This window comes from Tyto alba, unplaced genomic scaffold (assembly GCF_018691265.1).
Source record: "Tyto alba isolate M040663 unplaced genomic scaffold, T.alba_DEE_v4.0 Super-Scaffold_38, whole genome shotgun sequence".
Classification (NCBI taxonomy): domain Eukaryota; kingdom Metazoa; phylum Chordata; class Aves; order Strigiformes; family Tytonidae; genus Tyto; species Tyto alba.
Genome location: NW_024881313.1, coordinates 6702573 through 6720247, shown reverse-complemented (window position 1 = coordinate 6720247; position 17675 = coordinate 6702573). Strand labels below are relative to the sequence as shown.

Here is a 17675-nt window from a genome sequence, read left to right as displayed (position 1 = left end):
AACAGCTAATCTAACTCAAGCACACTTTAGCTTCCATTTTCTTTCTTCATTTCAAAAAACTATTTTCAACCAGAAGATATTTACAAGCAGGAAAATTCTGCAGTTACTAAAATAAACTTACTCAAATAAAACCTACGGAGTTATACTGCAGTTTTTGCCACATACTAATATCACAGAAATGCTTATCTCCTCATCCTTTTAAAGCTTTTTACACAAGATTACAAGTAAATTAGTTTGCAATAAACTTCGTAACTGACTCATGTGACACAAAGAAGTACAGCTGAGAAAACGGAGATTAAGTTGGGGGAGGGAAAAGCACCACAACTTTCTGCAGCACTGGGGTGGGGAGGAGGGAAGAAAAAAAAAAAAGGAAAATAAAAAAGAAATTAAAGTAAAAAACCAATGCGGCTTGGTTCTAATATTACTTCTTTTCATCTGGGTAAGTCATCAATAGCAAATACACAAGTGATCAGCCTGGCCAAAAAATTATTTCAAGACAGTCAAAGATTCTGCAGACATATCCAAAAATCCCCAAGCAAACAGAAAACTCCACTGCTACTCAAAGTGTGAGAATGATGGTTGTATGTAAGCACAGGAGATTTAATAATGATATTTAGTGATAAGGATGCAATAGGTCTTACAAGGTCCTGGTAAAACAAATCCCAATCCAAAAGATGCCTGTCTACATTAGATGCAGACAGGTTTGAGAAAGATGAACTCTTGGAATCGGTCTTCACTGGCAAGTGCTCCAGCCGCACCGCCCAAGATGCAGAAGGCAAAGGCAGGGACTAGGAGAATGATGAACCACCCACTTTAGGAGAAAATCAGGTGCAAGACCATCTAAAGAACCTCAGGGTGCACAAGTCCATGGGACCTGATGAGATGCAGCTGCAGGTCTTGAAGGAACTGGCAGATGAAGTGGCTAAGCCACTACCCATCATATTTGAGAAGTTGTGGCAGTCTGGTGAAGTTCCCACTGACTGGAAAAGGGGAAACATAACCCCCACTTTTAAAAAGGGAAAAAAAAAAAAAAAAAGGAAGACCTGGGGAACTACAGGTCAGTCAGTCTCACCTCTGTGCCCGGAAAGATGATGGAGAAAATCCTCCTGGAAACTATGCTAGCGCTCGTGGAAAATCAGGAGGTGATTGGTGGCAGCCAACACGGCTTCACTAAGGGCGAATTGTGCGTGATGAATTTTGTGGCTGCCTGTGACAGGGTTACAGCGCTGGTGGTTAAGGGAAGAGCAACTGACATCGTCTGCCTGGACTTGTGCAAGGCATTTAACACTGTCCCACACGACACCCTTCTCTCTAAATTGGAGAAACGTGGATTTGATGGATGGACCACTTGGTGAATAAGGAATTGGCTGGATGGTTGCACTCGGAGTTGTGGTCAACAGCTTGATGGCCAAGTGGGGAGCAGTGATGAGTGACATTCCTCAGGGGTTGGTGTTGGCACTGATGATGTTTAACATCATTGTCGGCGACACGGACAGTGGGACTGAGTGCACCCTCAGCAAGTTTGCTGGTGACCCCGAGCTGTGCGGTGCGGTCGCCGTGCTGGAGGGCAGGGATGCATCCAGAGGGGCCTGGACAGGCTGGAGAGGTGGGGCTGTGTGAACCTCATGGAGTTCAACAAGGCCAAGTGCAAGGTCCTGCCCGTGGGTCGGGGCAATCCCAAACACAAATCCAGGCTGGGCGAGGAGTGGGTCGGGAGCAGCACTGCAGAGAAGGACTTGGGGGTATTAGTGGCTGGAAAAGCGACTGTGAGCCAGCAATGTGTGCTCACAGCCCAGAAAGCCACCCGTGTCCTGGGCTGCATCAAGAGCAGTGTGGCCAGCAGGTCCAGGGAGGGGATTCTCCCCCTCTACTCCACTCTTGTGAGACCCCACCTGCAGTGCTGGGTCCAGCTCTGGAGTCCCCAGCATAACAAGGACATGGACCTGTTGGAGTGGGTCCAGACGAGGCCGTGAAGAAGATCAGATCAGGGGGCTGGAGCACCTCCCCTGTGAGGTCAGGCTGAGAGAGTTGGGGTTGCTCAGCCTGGAGAAGAGAAGGCTCCGGGGAGACCTTATAGCAGCCTGCCAGTGCTTAAAGGGGGCCTATAGGGAAGGTAGGGAGGGACTTAATCAGGGAGTATAGGAATAGGACAAGGGGTAACAGTTTTAAACTGAAACAGAGCAGATTTAGATTAGAAGTAAGGAAGAAATTCTTCCCTGTGCAGGGGGTGAGGCGCTGGCCCAGGGTGCCCAGAGCAGCTGTGGCTGCCCCCTCCCTGGAAGGGTTCAAGGCCAGGTTGGACGGGGCTGGGAGCCCCCTGGGCTGAGGGAAGGGGGCCCTGCCCGGGGCAGGGGGCTGGGACTAAGTGAGCTTTAAGGTCCCTTCCAACCCAAACCATTCTGTGATTTTATGAATTCCCATGTTTTATTCGTAATGCAGCTCTTTCAGACCTGAGGATTAAGTAAGGACTGCCCAGATTACACTGCCAGTCTGCTACTGCACATAACACAAGTTAGCAGTACAGACATTTAACTGACAGTATGAAGTCCACAACCAGAAGAACTTATGACAAGATGATTTTTCACAGCAGCAGCAATCCTACTTTTCAGCTAGAGGTGATCCTCTCTTGCCCCTGTCCCTACACTGAGGACTTTGTGTGGGCGGTGTACTTCTAGGTCAAGTAGGCTACAGTGCTGGGATTTTCACTACGCATTTGTGCTGTCTGCAATCACAACAATGAAGTCAGTCTGAAATGCCAAGTATCACGATTCTTTCTAACTAGTCAACTACTAATGAAAGTATCTATTTAAAAAGTTGTGCTATCCAAAGGAAATAGCATTAATAATTGCTGCTATTAACCACCACTTCCTGATATCTGTCAGGAAACTCAAGTTAGAACTGTTGCCAAGTGTTACTTCTAACAGCAGTTTCTGCAAAAGTCTTCTATTGTCGGTAACAAAGGTAAGAACTGAACACCGTGAACTGCAATAGTAATAAATAACTAACAATAATGATAAAAATAATAATACCACCATCATCAAATATAGCCTTTTTTTCTAAAAACATAGGAGCAGAAAAGTTAGTGAGAAGATCAATGCTCTGATTGGCCTCATTGCTCTAATTTCACTCAGGAGAGGTACCTGTGCCTCTCCTATGGCAATCTTCAAACTCCTTCCTGCTGCCCCGTCAGTGCAGCTACAGGCATCTTATTTCACTAGAACTCCTTCCTAGGATCCACTGATCTCTATATGTATAAGTAAATTCTGCTAGAATTTTCATTTACAGACAGGACACCAGAGAAAGGGAGAGGGCAGAACAGAGCTTACTGTCAACCCCCTCCCCACCAAGGGCAGAAAAGCAGTAATTAACAGCATCCAGCTCCAAAGGAAGGAAGCTCAGAGTGCGCAGCAGAAATCAGAGGAACAGAGGAAGAATTTTTTTGCTACAGACTTCATATAACAGTCACACTTGGTTATTGTTTGATGGTGTGCATTTCTAAATGTAATATCCTACTGCAATATCAGCACTTTACCCATCATTGCTGCATTCCCATAGCTGTGTAACCATTACCACAGTGAATTGGAGAAAAACAAACAAAACAAAAAGAACAACCAAACAAAGAACTTTGGAGTTTTACTCAGCGTAATTATGTCTTCTAGTTAAGTGCTATTAACTGCTTCTAATGAAAGGGAACATACCTTTATTTGAGTTTAACATTGAAGTACAGGAAGAAATTCATGAAAAAATGGGATAATGAGTATCTCAACTCCTATTAACACTGTCTACCATAGCATCTACAGTCTTATGGCACAACTACACAATCCATGTCCTTCATAGTAGCACCCCCTCCTTATTTTAAAACTTTTAAGAACATCTAAAACAAACCTTCAGCTTCATAGTGCTTGGTTTTGAAGATAATACTGCTTCAAGCTGGACAACTCTGGGGATCTATCCTTTGAGAAAGAGGTATTAATACCCAGTGCAGAAGGCAAGAAAACAAAGGACACTACTAAATAGTGTAGAGATAAAACTGAGTAATTATCTCAGTTTGGAAGGTAATATAAATATGCCCATAGCAGCTGAAGGAAAATGCATTTGGAGTCACATTTCTGAATGCTTCGAATAGTACAACCAACCTAGATAAGTGCATTTCATGATTACTAGCTGCTAAGAATTAATTCAAAAGATATTTCAGTCATAGCCTATCTTATTATTATGGTTGCCTACATCATTTACCTCAGATTGCACAAGCAAACCGCCCACTTGGGACTGTAATTCAGCTTTAACCACCACAAGCTCAAGCTGCATTTCCTGTGCAACAATGTCAGCACTTTGAATTATTCACAAAAGCATCAAGCTTATATCTCCAAATTAATATTCATGCCAGATTCCTAAAAGTTGTAACTATTTCAGGAATTAATACTGTTTCAAAAAAAGTAAGAAAATTCTCTCCACAGAGATCCAAAGACTAATGTTTCTAAACCTTGTATACTATATGAAAGTCAATTTCTGCAATGGGGAAAAAAAAGTAACATCTTGTCTTTCTCTAGTTGATATCTTTGCTTTTGTGTTATGTATCTTACCAATGTCTGCTCAGATCTTCTTATTGGGTGTGTTACATCAGAGTATTTCTCTTACATGCATTACCTCTACACACAGGAGTTTTTCCCAAGCAACTCTTTACTGGGGCAGTTCGGCAGATTTTACATTAGTAAGGAAAGTGTTGCTAGGTCTTGCTTTGGTTTTCTTCCTAGATTCCATAAATAACCATTCATCTAGGTGTTTGCGTCCCTTACATGTTGCATGATTTTTCTGGGTTTCCTCTGTGAATGGAAATGGTGATGCTACTCAAGGCTAGTTTTTAAAATATGAACACTACAAAAAAAATAACGCTAGATAGAAGAGCTAAAGCTCTCTTTTTTTAAGCTTTATCATTTATAGGCAATCCAATTCAACAGCACTAAATAATTTGTTAAGTCGTGGTTAGTATCAACTGACTCTATAAATACTACCCATTTGTTATTAGATGGATCCATTTTGCAAATGACCTTCACCTTTAGTACTTCTAAAGTACCTACCTTAGAAGTTCAAACTGACAATACTAATTTGATTTTAAAACAAGTCCTTCTAAGTAATAGCTCTAATGAACGAGTTACGGGGTTGTGCATCACAACAAGATTAGATGTTAAGTTGACCTTTTTTCAAAACTGACTTCAAGTGATTGAAAATTTCTGCCCTTGCTTCCCCAAGGGATACTTTGCTTCATCAGATCTTCTGGTCCACAAAATGTGTAGGATCAAACTACCTTCTCAGCTGCCTCCTCTAGCTTCCTAATCCATTTGTACAACTCTTTTATTATACTGAAGCACAAAAATAAATCACCTGAATACCTTTTTTCCATTTACTCTGTGGGAGAGAAAATAATGGTCAGGAGGTACAAGGTTTGTCATCTGATTTCTACCAATTCCAGTATTTCTTTTAATTCAAAGTAGTATCTGTAAGCACAAGCCTTGTTATTCTTTCTGCATGCTGACCCTGAAGATCTATTCTATATATTTCTTTCACCAGGAGTTGTGGGGCACTAAATTATGTTATTAGGAGCTTTGAAATCCAGGAGACCATCCACTCTGACTTTAAAAAGGCTTTTCAAGTCACAAACAACAATTTGTTAGTGTTTCATAATGAAGGTTTCGAGGAGATTAGCTGAAATGGTATATGCATGGAACGTTTACCATTTAAAACAAAACAATTGGTCAGTCAGTTAATCAAAGATACCACAGATTCAGTTTTGGCCTTTAAACTAGCCTAATGTTTACATAGCCTTCCAATTTATGACTGCTCCCACAACCTGCTATGCAAGTTCCCCTCCACGCCTGCCCTAAACCAAATGATTTTCTTCCTCTTCATTAAATCCTGTACCATCAAGGAAAATCCAATGTTTTCCCAGTAAGCCAAACAAAATGTTAACAGGACCATTTTTGTAAAAGTCCTTAATCTTTCAATCCTCATCCCTATACACAGACTAAAACTACTCCTCGCTTGGGTCATACTAACTAGATTATCACTGTTTCTCTCAATTTGTCTTGGTTTATGAGATTCCCATAAAACACAGCATTCAGCCCATTTCTATGAGTCCTACTATTATTCTAATTTCCTTTTCACCTTGCTGTTATCTGCTGCAGGGCACATTTGTCCTATCCATTTTTCCTCGAACTTCTCCACGAATCACCCCCTGCAAGAAGGCAGTAATTGTAAAAACATATAGATTATTTCTGTATTAGCTGAAAAATCTGCCTTCTTATAAGGATGGTTCCAATACTGATTCTGTAATGTTTTTATTTCATTTTTCTGTAAATGTAAAGACAAAGAGAACATTTATTTTAATACCCTTTCAATTCCTCTGAATAAACTAGCACTCAATATAGATAATCAGTGCTCCCCTCCACCACCTCATTTGAACAAGCATCAGAACCACGCAAAAATAATAGCTGACAAACTTGCCAAGCTTCAGAGGTCATTTGTCCATTTAAAAGCTGAGCTATCATGCAGTTTTCTTGTACCTGGTCAATAAATCCTGTTTAAAAACTAGAAGCCTGAAGAAAGGAAAACAAGTAAAGACTAAAATGGTCCTTAGCAGTCTTGAGATTTTGGTAATGACTTGCTACTGGACCTCACTCATGCTAAAGACACCAAAGTTTTGCTCCTCAGCTTTGTCTGAGTTTTAAACAGTTTTTAATCAACTGAAAAGAAGTTTGGTAATTTTACCTTTCTTTGCCCCTTGCCCCCCTCTAGCAGCTTACTATTGGTATTACTACCACCAGAGTGTACTGTTACTGCTCAGAAATCTATCATTAAAAGTCATCTCCTACCAGCATATTTAGAAATACTTGCCTCAACACTTACCTGAATTAACTCTTGGTCCTTTATGGCAAGTAACTTGGGAATAGTTTACTAACCAAACTGTCCATACACTACAAAAGCTCACACAGTACACATCATAAAGAAATTTTTATGATACTACTTCAAAATCTTTATTGAACCTATTAAAAGAGCATTCTTATCTCCACTCACTCGCTTAGCCTGTCATCAGCATTACAAGCCCAGCAGAACAAGCCATTGCCAATTTTGATTTGTGGTCCAGTAGCTCTCTCTTCATCTGAATATGTTAGAAGAAGTAGAATATAATGTTTCTCCTTTTGCAGTACATTCAGCATAATTTTTTCTACTTCTTAGCCCAGACCTGTGTTCTACTTTGTAGAAGCCCTTATATTAGTTTGCCCAAATGTGCTGGTTTTGGCTGGGACGGAGTGAATTTTCTTCACAGTAGCTAGTATGTGGGCTATGCTTTGGATTTGCGCTGAAAACAGTATTGCTAGCACAGGAATGTTTTAATTACTGCTGAGCCGTGCTTATGCAGACTCAAGGCCTTTTCTGCTCCTCACCCCACCCCACCCGCGAGCAGGCTGGGGGGCACAAGGATTTGGGAGGGGACACAGCCAGGACAGCTGACCCCGAGTGACCCAAGGGATACCCCACACCATATGACGTCATGCTCAGCATATAAAGCTGGGGAAGAGGAAGGGAGGGGGGGATGTTCGGAGCGATGGCGTTTCCCCTCCCAAGCCACCGTCACGCCCGATGGATCCCGGCTGCCCTGGGGAGGGCTGAGCCCCCGCCTGCCCGGGGGCAGTGGGGAATGAATCCCTTGGATTGCTTCGCTTGTGTGCGTGGCTTTGGCTTTAAACTGCCGTTATCTCAGCCCGTGAGTTTCTCACTTCTAGCCTTCCAGTTCTCTCCTCCATCCCACTGCAGGGGAGTAAGCAGCTGTGTGGTGCTTAGTTGCTGGCCAGGGTTAAACCACAAACCCAAACCATAATAATTTATCCCCCATCCTTAAAAACGGCTTTAATTTAAGTAATGTAAGACAGACGAAGTTCTCTGGTAAAGTTGTTAAATATTTGCTTTGCCTCCGGTACTATAAACTACTTTTCAGAAGAAAACAGAACATTGGCCTCTAAAGAATCAATGATTTTGTACAGCTCCCTATAACAAAAAGGTTTTTTCTGTGTTGATTTGGCTTTTTAAAAATGATTTTTGTAATGATTAAGGAAATAAAGAATATACTTCACCTGAACTGGGTTAAGATTCCCATTCATCAGTCAAGAAAATAAAAACCTCCAAACTGCTGCCTGCTTACTAGCAATGAAGATGTGCAATAACAAACTTCTCAACATTATTTTAAACGCATGTAAAAGGTTGAGAATTCATTGCAAAGTGTGTTTCTTACCATGCCTTTTCCATCTATGCCCTCGGATAGACATGCTAGTCACAGCGTTTCTTGATATTCTGGATGAAGTAGGTGTAATTTCAACCTGAATGCATCTTGTACCTTCTTTACTAGATTTCATGGCACCCTTAGGCAGTGAAGCTTTTATTGCATTAGCAACCTAGAACAGAGAAGATGCAGTTAAGTTCTTAACATGAATACAAATTTTAGAAGAATAATTCTGTCAGGGGATACTTATTACTCGAAGAACACCACTGTGTACAAGTCCAGCTTAAGGTCAAAAAGCACACTGGCTTTTTGCAAGGTTATAAAGAATGCTGGTTGCAATTACCTCTCAGAACTAACACATGCCACTTCTTAAAACAAAGTTTCTAGCTTAAAGATGTGGCTATTACTTCAGAGTGCTTCTGCACTGTCATCTAAGCTTTCAAGACTTGGAAGTGTTTCACTGAAAACAGCTTGTTCACTAGGGAAGATGGCAAAATAGCTAAGTACATTGAAAACACCTCTGTGTGTGTGTATACTTATAGATCTAGCTATTCACATGAAAACAGCTGCAAAAACCTTGTGGCATTTAGGTTCCTGGCATGATGTTGCATCATACATGTTCACAGGAAGGATTTCCTAGACTAAAAATTCTACTCAAAAAAATGTTGAAATACCTACCAACAGAGGTTCTGGATACAGTTCCAGCTGTGCTCTATACAAAATGTCATCCATAGCTTTACGAGCCAGATCCCATTCTCCATTATAACTACAAAGGTAAATATATACATAATAATATGCATCTATATCAACAGACAAACCTTCTTGATCACATAACCTTCACAGATTTAGTGTTCCTTGAGAGGTCAATTTAGAGGAGTTGAACTACTTGTGTTCATTAGCAGCAAGCCTGCTATTTAGAGAACTTGTTCTGAAGTAGCATTTACAGAGAAAGTTTTATTTTCATTGGCTACCCTGAGCAATTTAAAAATGACAATTAGTTATTGATTGGCTAGTCATGAAATATTCTTAAATTCAAACAGGACTCTTAAGATTACTCCACTTTTGAATATTCCTGTGTTACGAGTCTAAATATTTCAGTTAATAAGAGAGCTTCACACATTAACATGACTATCAAAGGGTACATGACATCAGCATTTCAGAGAAAAAAAATGGTTAGATCTTTTTTCCTTAACTAGGCTGATGTCAAAACTAAGCATGCAAAAACGTGGACAGCAGACAACAGTTGGAAAAGGTTTTTAAAAAAGATCTTTATCACACCAGCAGTTATACCTAGCAAGTACTGTTCTGGCCCTCTTTCCCCAATATGACATCAGTAACTTTGGCCAACTAGTTGAACTATGTTATCTTCCTGAGGACCTTATTGCTAGACACAGCATCTCTCCACTAGGAAATAAAACATTTCAAAGGTAGCATGCCTAAATGAGTGTAGAAATTAAGCTGACATTTCTTTATTTTATATGCATATTAAAAAAATCCAAACACTTACAAGGCATAATAAATCCCTGTTAGCATTTGCACCATGAATTCAGATGAAACAGGAATCCTACAGTTGACTCCCTTGTACTTTCTCACTTGTTGGCGAGGATATCCACAGACACAAATTCTAAAGAAATCATGCATCTGTCATTAGCAAATAATGTAGCAAACCTTTGTATATAACACTACAAAGCTAGGTACTTAGTATGCATTTTAACTACATTAGACCCACAGGAAGGTATCCATCACAATCCTGTGCTGAAGCAAACTGTTTCTTATTATGGAAGAAGGGTATGCCCTCTGCTGGCAGTGTTCAAAACGTTCAAAACAGACACCCTGGACAGCCCTGTTAAGTTTATACTACAGTGGAACATGAAAAAAAGTATCAGTAAAAGCCATGCTGAATCCACACATTTGCTGCAGAACAGACAAAAATTAAGTTAATGGTATTTAAGGAAATAAAGTAGCATAGCAACTATTAGTATTACAGATAGAAACGTAAGCATCATTGCATATAATATGGAAGTTGCATACAAGTTTTCAAGAAAAGATACCAGAAGCATCACATTCATAAAATCATCCTAAAATCCAGTAAGTTAACTTTAGAATTTAGTTCCGAACTAAATTTCACATCAGGTCTTGTAGTCCAAAAAAGCATTCTGGAAATCAAAGATATTGGATAGTTAAATATTCAGTTATGGCTATTACTGCACTTCTGGAATGACCTTTAATGACATTAAACAAAGTATTTCCTTCTCCAAAGCATAGATTAGAAGATTTAGTCTCAGAAATCTTCAGTTCTTCAGCATCAGCTGGACTGCTTCGCTTTAGAATATCAGCGTATGATAATATCCTTATAAGAAGCTTAGTAACTGAAGATGCCCAGATGCAAAAAATCTGGATTTACAACACTTGAGATGAGCACAAAATATTTTGTGCTGCAATTGTCACATTTACAGTTCACGTTTGTAAATAAGTATTAGAAGCTTTTGCTTCTCTAGAAGAGTCATAAACATTGAATTAGACTTACTAGAAGAAAGCACATTCATTGTAGATTGCTTTCATACAGATCTTCCAAAAGAAACCTAAATTCAGAACTGCTCAAACCAATTAAAGGAGTTATTCTATAGATTCTTCAGGGAATTTTGTCAGCACCACATCCAAACAGGATACTGAAAGATATTCTGGTCTTTTGACACATATTCCCTTGAATCCCTAAAATGCTGTCAGGGCAAGACTTTCAGTAAGCAGAGAAACATGGATGCCACAACCAGTAGGGAATGAGGAACTAAGATAAAAGTCAAATTGCATAGTATGAAATAATTCAGTATCCAAACATTCAACATTCTGAAGCAGAAAGACTTGTTTGCATCTACTGGTAATTTTCTTAGGGTTTTCTGAAGGCTTTTTAAAAATTATCCCAAATATAATCAAAGCCTAATCAAGCAGAAAAAGTAACATCAGTCTCCTATCCACAATCCAGAGCTTCTAAATATTTTCTACCTTAAATTTTAGACCAGCATATCTAACAAAGATCTGGTGAAGTCTTTTATAAATATTTCCAAGTGCTCCAGTGTACTCCCACCTCCTGAGAAGAGAATCTTACAGGCATCTATTACCATGTTTTGTGTGAGGAACATGGGAACTATGACTGGTAAGAAGTTGATGTAATTGAGTTGTATGTATCTCTTGGGTTAACAAGAACATTCTAATTTTTTTCTTAACCAAAAGGCCACTTTCAAAAATTCAAAGATAGACATATTTACTACCAGTTCTTCCTCTTTGAAAAAGGAAAAGGATCAAAAATAGACACTGTAATTAAAGCTGAGGTGAGTTTGTTAGGAGTTTTGTGTTTTGCTTTTTGAAGTAACCGCAGATTTTGAAAATATCCAAAGTATCTGTAAGAATGGATGCATTTCTAGTTACAAGATCTACTATAATTTCAAGAAAGTTTCAACTTGCACAACATGCAAATACATTTATTAAGTTTGTAATGCAAAATTTATCAAATTTTTAGAAGACATTTCTGATTTTATTTAGTTAACACGTCAACTACTTTAATTAAAAACAAACAGTTGCCTTTATTTGACTTCTCTTAACAGCATATTCCTCCTCCCCATTTTGAGATCTCAACCCGAAGTTATATAAGGAATACTCTTTAAAAGCAAATAATGCAGATGTAAACACTTATGAAAAAAAGTCAAGTTTACAAGCAGCTTTTGGGAACATAGAGGGTTTTTTTACCAAAAAAAGAAGTTCAAACTATTTGCATTTCAAGTTAAAAACGTCATTTTAAGTGTAATCAGCCTACAGAAATTACCTTGAACAAATTTGACACAATGACTGAAGAGAAACTGCAGGCATGTAGCTTAAGGCAGCATTGTAACAGAGCAGAAGGAAAGTCAGCACTTCAAACCTGGGATTTACAAGAAACATTAGAATTACATTTCCAATTTTATTTTGGGAAAAAAAATAAGTTTACACAGAAATTTTAAAAAGTTATTTCAACAGAATGGGTATTTCATTTCAGTAAAATTAACAACTGAGTAGGCTAATTCTGTAAGCTTTTCCTCTTCATGTAATAATATGTGCTGCTAATCTTTCTGCATCTACACTCACATGTGTTTAAAATAAAAAAACCCATCACAAAATACTGCAAACACCCATCTACCTTCAGTCTATAATTACATTAAAAATTCTAAAAAACTAAGATTCATTGGTGATTCTCAAGCAAAATCCTATTACACAATTTCACCTGTTCTGTGCTGTTAACATCTCCCTCTGAGGATGCGGTCCACTGTACACAACCCTGGACAAACCATGCTGTGATAAAGCTCCTTCAGTGAGAGCCATGGAGCCAATGCTGGAAGGCTAAAGGAGAAAGGGTCATTCAAAACATGTCCACCCCAAGTCTTGCTACAGTGAAAACAGTGATCAGCATCACCATATTTGTACATAAAATTTCAACAGGCTTAAGGTTATCTGACCTCTTAGCTGTCTTAGATTTGAGAAGTTATTTTACACCAGATAAGGTATATGGCTTCAGAATATAAAAAAAAAAAAGACATATGGAGTTATGACTATTCAGTCTTGAAGACGACTCAGACACCAGTTAGTAGTGCTCAGAAGACTGAGAAATATGTTCTTATGTCATCATGCAACACATTAAAATGACTTTTCACTTTTATTCCTAACAGACCGACCCCCAAAGCACACTGCCTTTCTCGATCAGTAACAATTTTATGCTGTAGATGTCACTTACTTCATGATAGACTGAAGGTTTGGACAAGGACGGAATTGTGAAACTCAGCACTTTGCTATGCCCCTCTTTGTCAACTATCTCCTGAAAAAGACAGAAGATACCAATGGTTACACTGTATTACAGAAACCAGACATTCAAAGCCATTAAATGCTGGGTGGGGGTGAATGGATAAAAAAAGCCAACAAATTATTATAGGGACAGATAGGAATACTGTAACAGTCTGAGCTACAAGCTAAAATTATCTCTGTATTTGCTTTCTATCACAGTGCATTTGCCTTGTTTCTGAAAACTATTCAAATGACTTAGCAAAGAGCACATGCATTTGCATATATAGTTCACCTTAAAAACACTAACTGGAAATCTCAATATGTTTAAACAGAGTTATCTTTTTTCAATTATACACTATTTGCTAATTGTGACAGTTAATGCTCAATAATTCTATTCTGAAAACTATTTACCCATCAAGTAATGATTCTACAAGTAATTTGTTTTGGAAATATAGCTCTGGAATGTGGAGCCTCATATGGTTTGACATCATAGTATTTGCAAAAGTCCAAGTTTGATAATTCCATACTTACACAGAGAGTTAAAAGCAGCACAGATGCAAAACTACAGAGAAGCTGTTTTCCCACAAGATACCACCATAACAGTATGTTAGAAGACTTCTCACTCCTTTAAGTTAGTGTAAGACTTACACTAAGTGGGTAAGGCAAAGAAAGACATGCCTATGTATCACAGAGGAGCACTGAAGTAATTCAAATAAACTTTAGAAGTTCCAAAGAAGACCCGAACAATAACCAAGACCAAATACACAAGAACTTTTGGGGTTTTTTCGTCTACACTTCAGCAGCAAATTTCATATATCCAAAAGTAGAGATTAGAGAGGAGCTTCAGTGTCTCCTAACACCCGTGCCTTGGAAGGTTGAAGGACTAACTTCACATAGTAATTATTAAAACTCCTGTCTTAAAGTAGACTAGGAAGCAGTAAAGGAAGTCTGAGAATTATCAGAAAGGCATACAGAACTGTTCTGTCTGAAGAGTTATACAGCTCCACTCTCTGCATAAACCACTGCTACTTTAATTTTCAATATTGCTTCTGCATCCATGCAGACAACAGTTTCCTTAAAATACAGGAGGAAAGGGAAGAGAAACTGGCTACATCCAAACTTTTAAAATCTAAAAATATCAATATTTTCACTCTTCATTCTAGTCAGATTTGTAATTAAAGTTTCAAGTGTTCACTTAAAGATCTGAAGTGCATTAACAAACACTGATACCTACAGCCAGGAAAGCCAAAAATATCAACAGCATGCACTACCCCTGTATGTCACCAAGCTGAAGGTAGAATGAAACAGTTCATAATCTCAAGGTTCAGCCACAATAATTCCATACCCCTGACAATCTAGAGAATTTAAAATTATTCTGAGCAATACTTAATTTTTCAATTTCTTTCAGTAAGAAACTGCAGAACTGTTGAGTGTGTTAATTCTCTCAAGCTCCAAGAGACCACTGTACATATTTACTGAAGGGTTACTATTTGTATTAGGCTATATCTTTCCTCTTGCTTTTGAAAACAAAGTAGCTGGTTAAAGAGAAAATAAGTATCTAAGGAGGTCACCTGTATACTGAAGAGCAGTACCATCTTGATTAAGTTACAAATTTTATACAACAGCAAGAGAGAAGAAGTCACCATCAGTGACATTGCATTACTTTAGCATAAGTATGCATTGTGTCTTATGGCGGGGGGAGCAACAGGGAATGTTTTCAAAAATCAGGTTCATCTACAGCTTCCTACAGAAGCTTGTTGTAAAATTCTTATGACCCCAAGCAGCTGGAGACGGATGGCTACGTTACTAATTGAGGAAGAAACTGTTCATAGCTAAGAGATGTTACTGGACCAGTTTCAAGCTTAACTGTAAATGTAATCTCTTCTAGCAGAAAGACAAGTGATTATAGCTACATCCATCAACCATTTCAGATGACCTCATCATAGAAATAAAAGAATGAATTGACTTAAGAGACAAGATATAACCAAATGCTTTCCAGGAACATTTTTCTTCTTAAGCACAACTAAGCACACAGAAAGCACATGAAGCCTGTACGCTTCTTAAGAAAGAGTTGAATATAAGGGCTCAGGTCTTTTTAAGTAGACTCCAGGGTAGAAAAATGTTTTGCACTCACTTGGTATGAGTGAGATTATTTTTAGAAGAAGGATGGGAGCTGCCTTCTGCAGATTTTCAAAATGGGAAGAGGCATCCTGAAGTTCACCACTCTCACTTCCCTAAAACGTCCAGAACCTACAAACTACACTGAAGAGAATCCTAGTGACCATAACAACACTATGTTTTTTTATAATAGCCATAAAAAGACTAAATGCATGACTAAAATATGGAGCTCTTAAAGTTTCCTTCATAATTCTGTTCTTCAAAGCAATAATTTAGTAATAGTATCTTTTCACACAAAGTATGAAAAAATGTCAAGGTTATTACAAAATGAAAGGAGACCTTTAACTTCTCAAAGGTAAGCAGTCTGTTTATCAGTCGAGTACTAAGAATTTGTTGAAAGTGATTTTGTTGTCTTTTCTAGTCAAGAAAGTAAAAATATCCTAGAAAACATGGCAACTACTTCAAAAGTAGTACCTCCAAACACTCTTGAGCAGAACGTAATTTTAATCACCATACCAAGAATTAAGTAACAAAAATTAAGAAGACTCCTTTGGCTCCTTCAGCCATTAGTGTATTAACACTTTTCAGGAACCACAAGAACAACAGAGAAAATATTCACCAAAATAAAACAACAGAAGTTCATGTTGCAGATTTCTGACAAGGACACCAATTTGAAGAGTCAAAACTGAGATACTCAACCACTTCATTTTATTTCTGAAATAAAATTGTTCATTATTCCCCAGTGAAATACTGTATAGTATTTCCTAAAAGCACACTAATATTTTTAGGCCTGAATAATTACATGCAAATACAAACCAAGTTATAAACGCCTAGGAGAAGAGCTTCTATGCATCCACTGCTCTGTAAATCTCTGCTGGCCGAGACAGCAAGATAGCACCACATCAATTCTGGAAGAAACTGGAGCGTAAATCGTAGCAATTGTTCCTCACCACTGCGATAGAACTCAAAGAGCTGATGGCAAACTGGCTCCAGAAGCTGAAATATAAATTACAATTGTGAATGAATAAAACATTACAAGAAACTGCAACTTTGTGTGGATTAGTCCTTTGGACAAGACTGTAAACTGATAAATGTCACATTTTAGCTGCTAGGGAGTGACTGATGAAACAACTGCCCAAGTCACCTTACAAACTTTTCATGCCTTATAACAGGTTTTCAGAGGATAAAAGTAGAGCCTTGCATCCCATGTGAAGAAAGAATTCCAATGGCTCTTTTCTCTCATTTCTGGATCACTTCCTCCAGCCTCAGAGGAATAAATAGAGGATACTTGTTATCATCACACTTCATACCATGCCCTCAATATCTCTAATATACCAGAAAATTACCAGAACAAAAGTTCTTGCTATTCCAGAGCTCTAACAGTGTACACATAAATTGCTAGAAGCTTTTACCCACAAAGTGAGAAGAGCTCCATAACACTCAAAGTATTACAATATCTTAGTAAACAGTAAAACTAGTTCACTTTTCCACTCATTAAAATCTTATAAAAATTTCAATGTAGTTATAAGTTTGAGACAGAAATGAGAAGCCTCAGGAATAATTTATAACCAAATTTGTTAAGCTGATATAAATAGAAGTAATACATTGAGCTAGAACAATTAAAAAAAAAAAAAGACTTAAAACAAATTAAGCTATCAGCTTGCACTGTGCTTCTAGATTTAATGTGCATTCTTGGGCTACCACCTACCTCTGCTAGAGGATAAAAGTGTGTTAAACATCATGTATCAGTGTATGGAAGTTATATTTTTATTTTGTCACCTAGATAGGAGATTTCCTAACCCAAGTGGAAAATACTGTCAAAACCAGTAGGCACTTGCAAAGTCAGCTGAACTGGACACTGAACTCTCAAGCAGAAACTCAAAAGCACATACTCAAAAATACTTTGGCAGCAAACAGCAAACTATTGATAAGAGTTTGGTACTGAAAAAGGATTTCTTCTTCTAAAAAAAAAAAAAGCAGAGTAAGGAAGGGAAAAAGGGAATTCTTTATTAAATCTTCTAAATCATTTATTTGCAAGTAATAACAATTAGAAATACCCTATCATCTAAGAAACTGTTACCTGAAAAATAATCTAGGCAGCTGAAGCATTTATATTAGCAAACTTTATAAAATGAAATCTGAGGTGCCAGCTATTCATTTTAGTTCAAAGTTCATTTTATCAGTTCCAGCTAGTATATATTAAAAAAAACATTACATAAAGTGTGACATTCTCCAATTGCAAATCTCCAAAAGACAGGATTCAAATGTAGCACACCTAAAGGACTAGTTTTGCTACCTTGTTTCTTACTTCTAGGATTTAACTTCTTAACAGTTCATCTACATGACTCACAGAAACAGGCTCCTAAATTAATTTCAAAACCATGAATGTTCAAGGCTAGTAACAGACCTTCAGTGAAATGTTTTCTTGCACAAAATCTGAAAAAATTTCAACCTGAAAATTCTGGAATCCAAACAA

General features: G+C 38.1%; 1 protein-coding gene across 5 annotated transcripts in view; it reads right to left on the bottom strand.

Annotated features, from left to right (window-relative positions):
* Window positions 1-17675, bottom strand: part of FAM126A (family with sequence similarity 126 member A) — a 48267-nt gene that overhangs the window by 6191 nt on the left and 24401 nt on the right. For all 5 annotated transcript variants that reach the window (XM_042801912.1, XM_042801915.1, XM_042801914.1 and 2 more), the window contains exons 4-10: window positions 16016-16195; window positions 13035-13115; window positions 12528-12643; window positions 12093-12188; window positions 9783-9899; window positions 8954-9041; window positions 8288-8447 (exon numbers count right to left, since the gene is read on the bottom strand). In XM_042801912.1, coding sequence (XP_042657846.1) covers window positions 8288-8447; window positions 8954-9041; window positions 9783-9899; window positions 12093-12188; window positions 12528-12643; window positions 13035-13115; window positions 16016-16195 — 838 coding nt within the window. The remainder of the gene's footprint in view (window positions 1-8287; window positions 8448-8953; window positions 9042-9782; window positions 9900-12092; window positions 12189-12527; window positions 12644-13034; window positions 13116-16015; window positions 16196-17675) is intronic.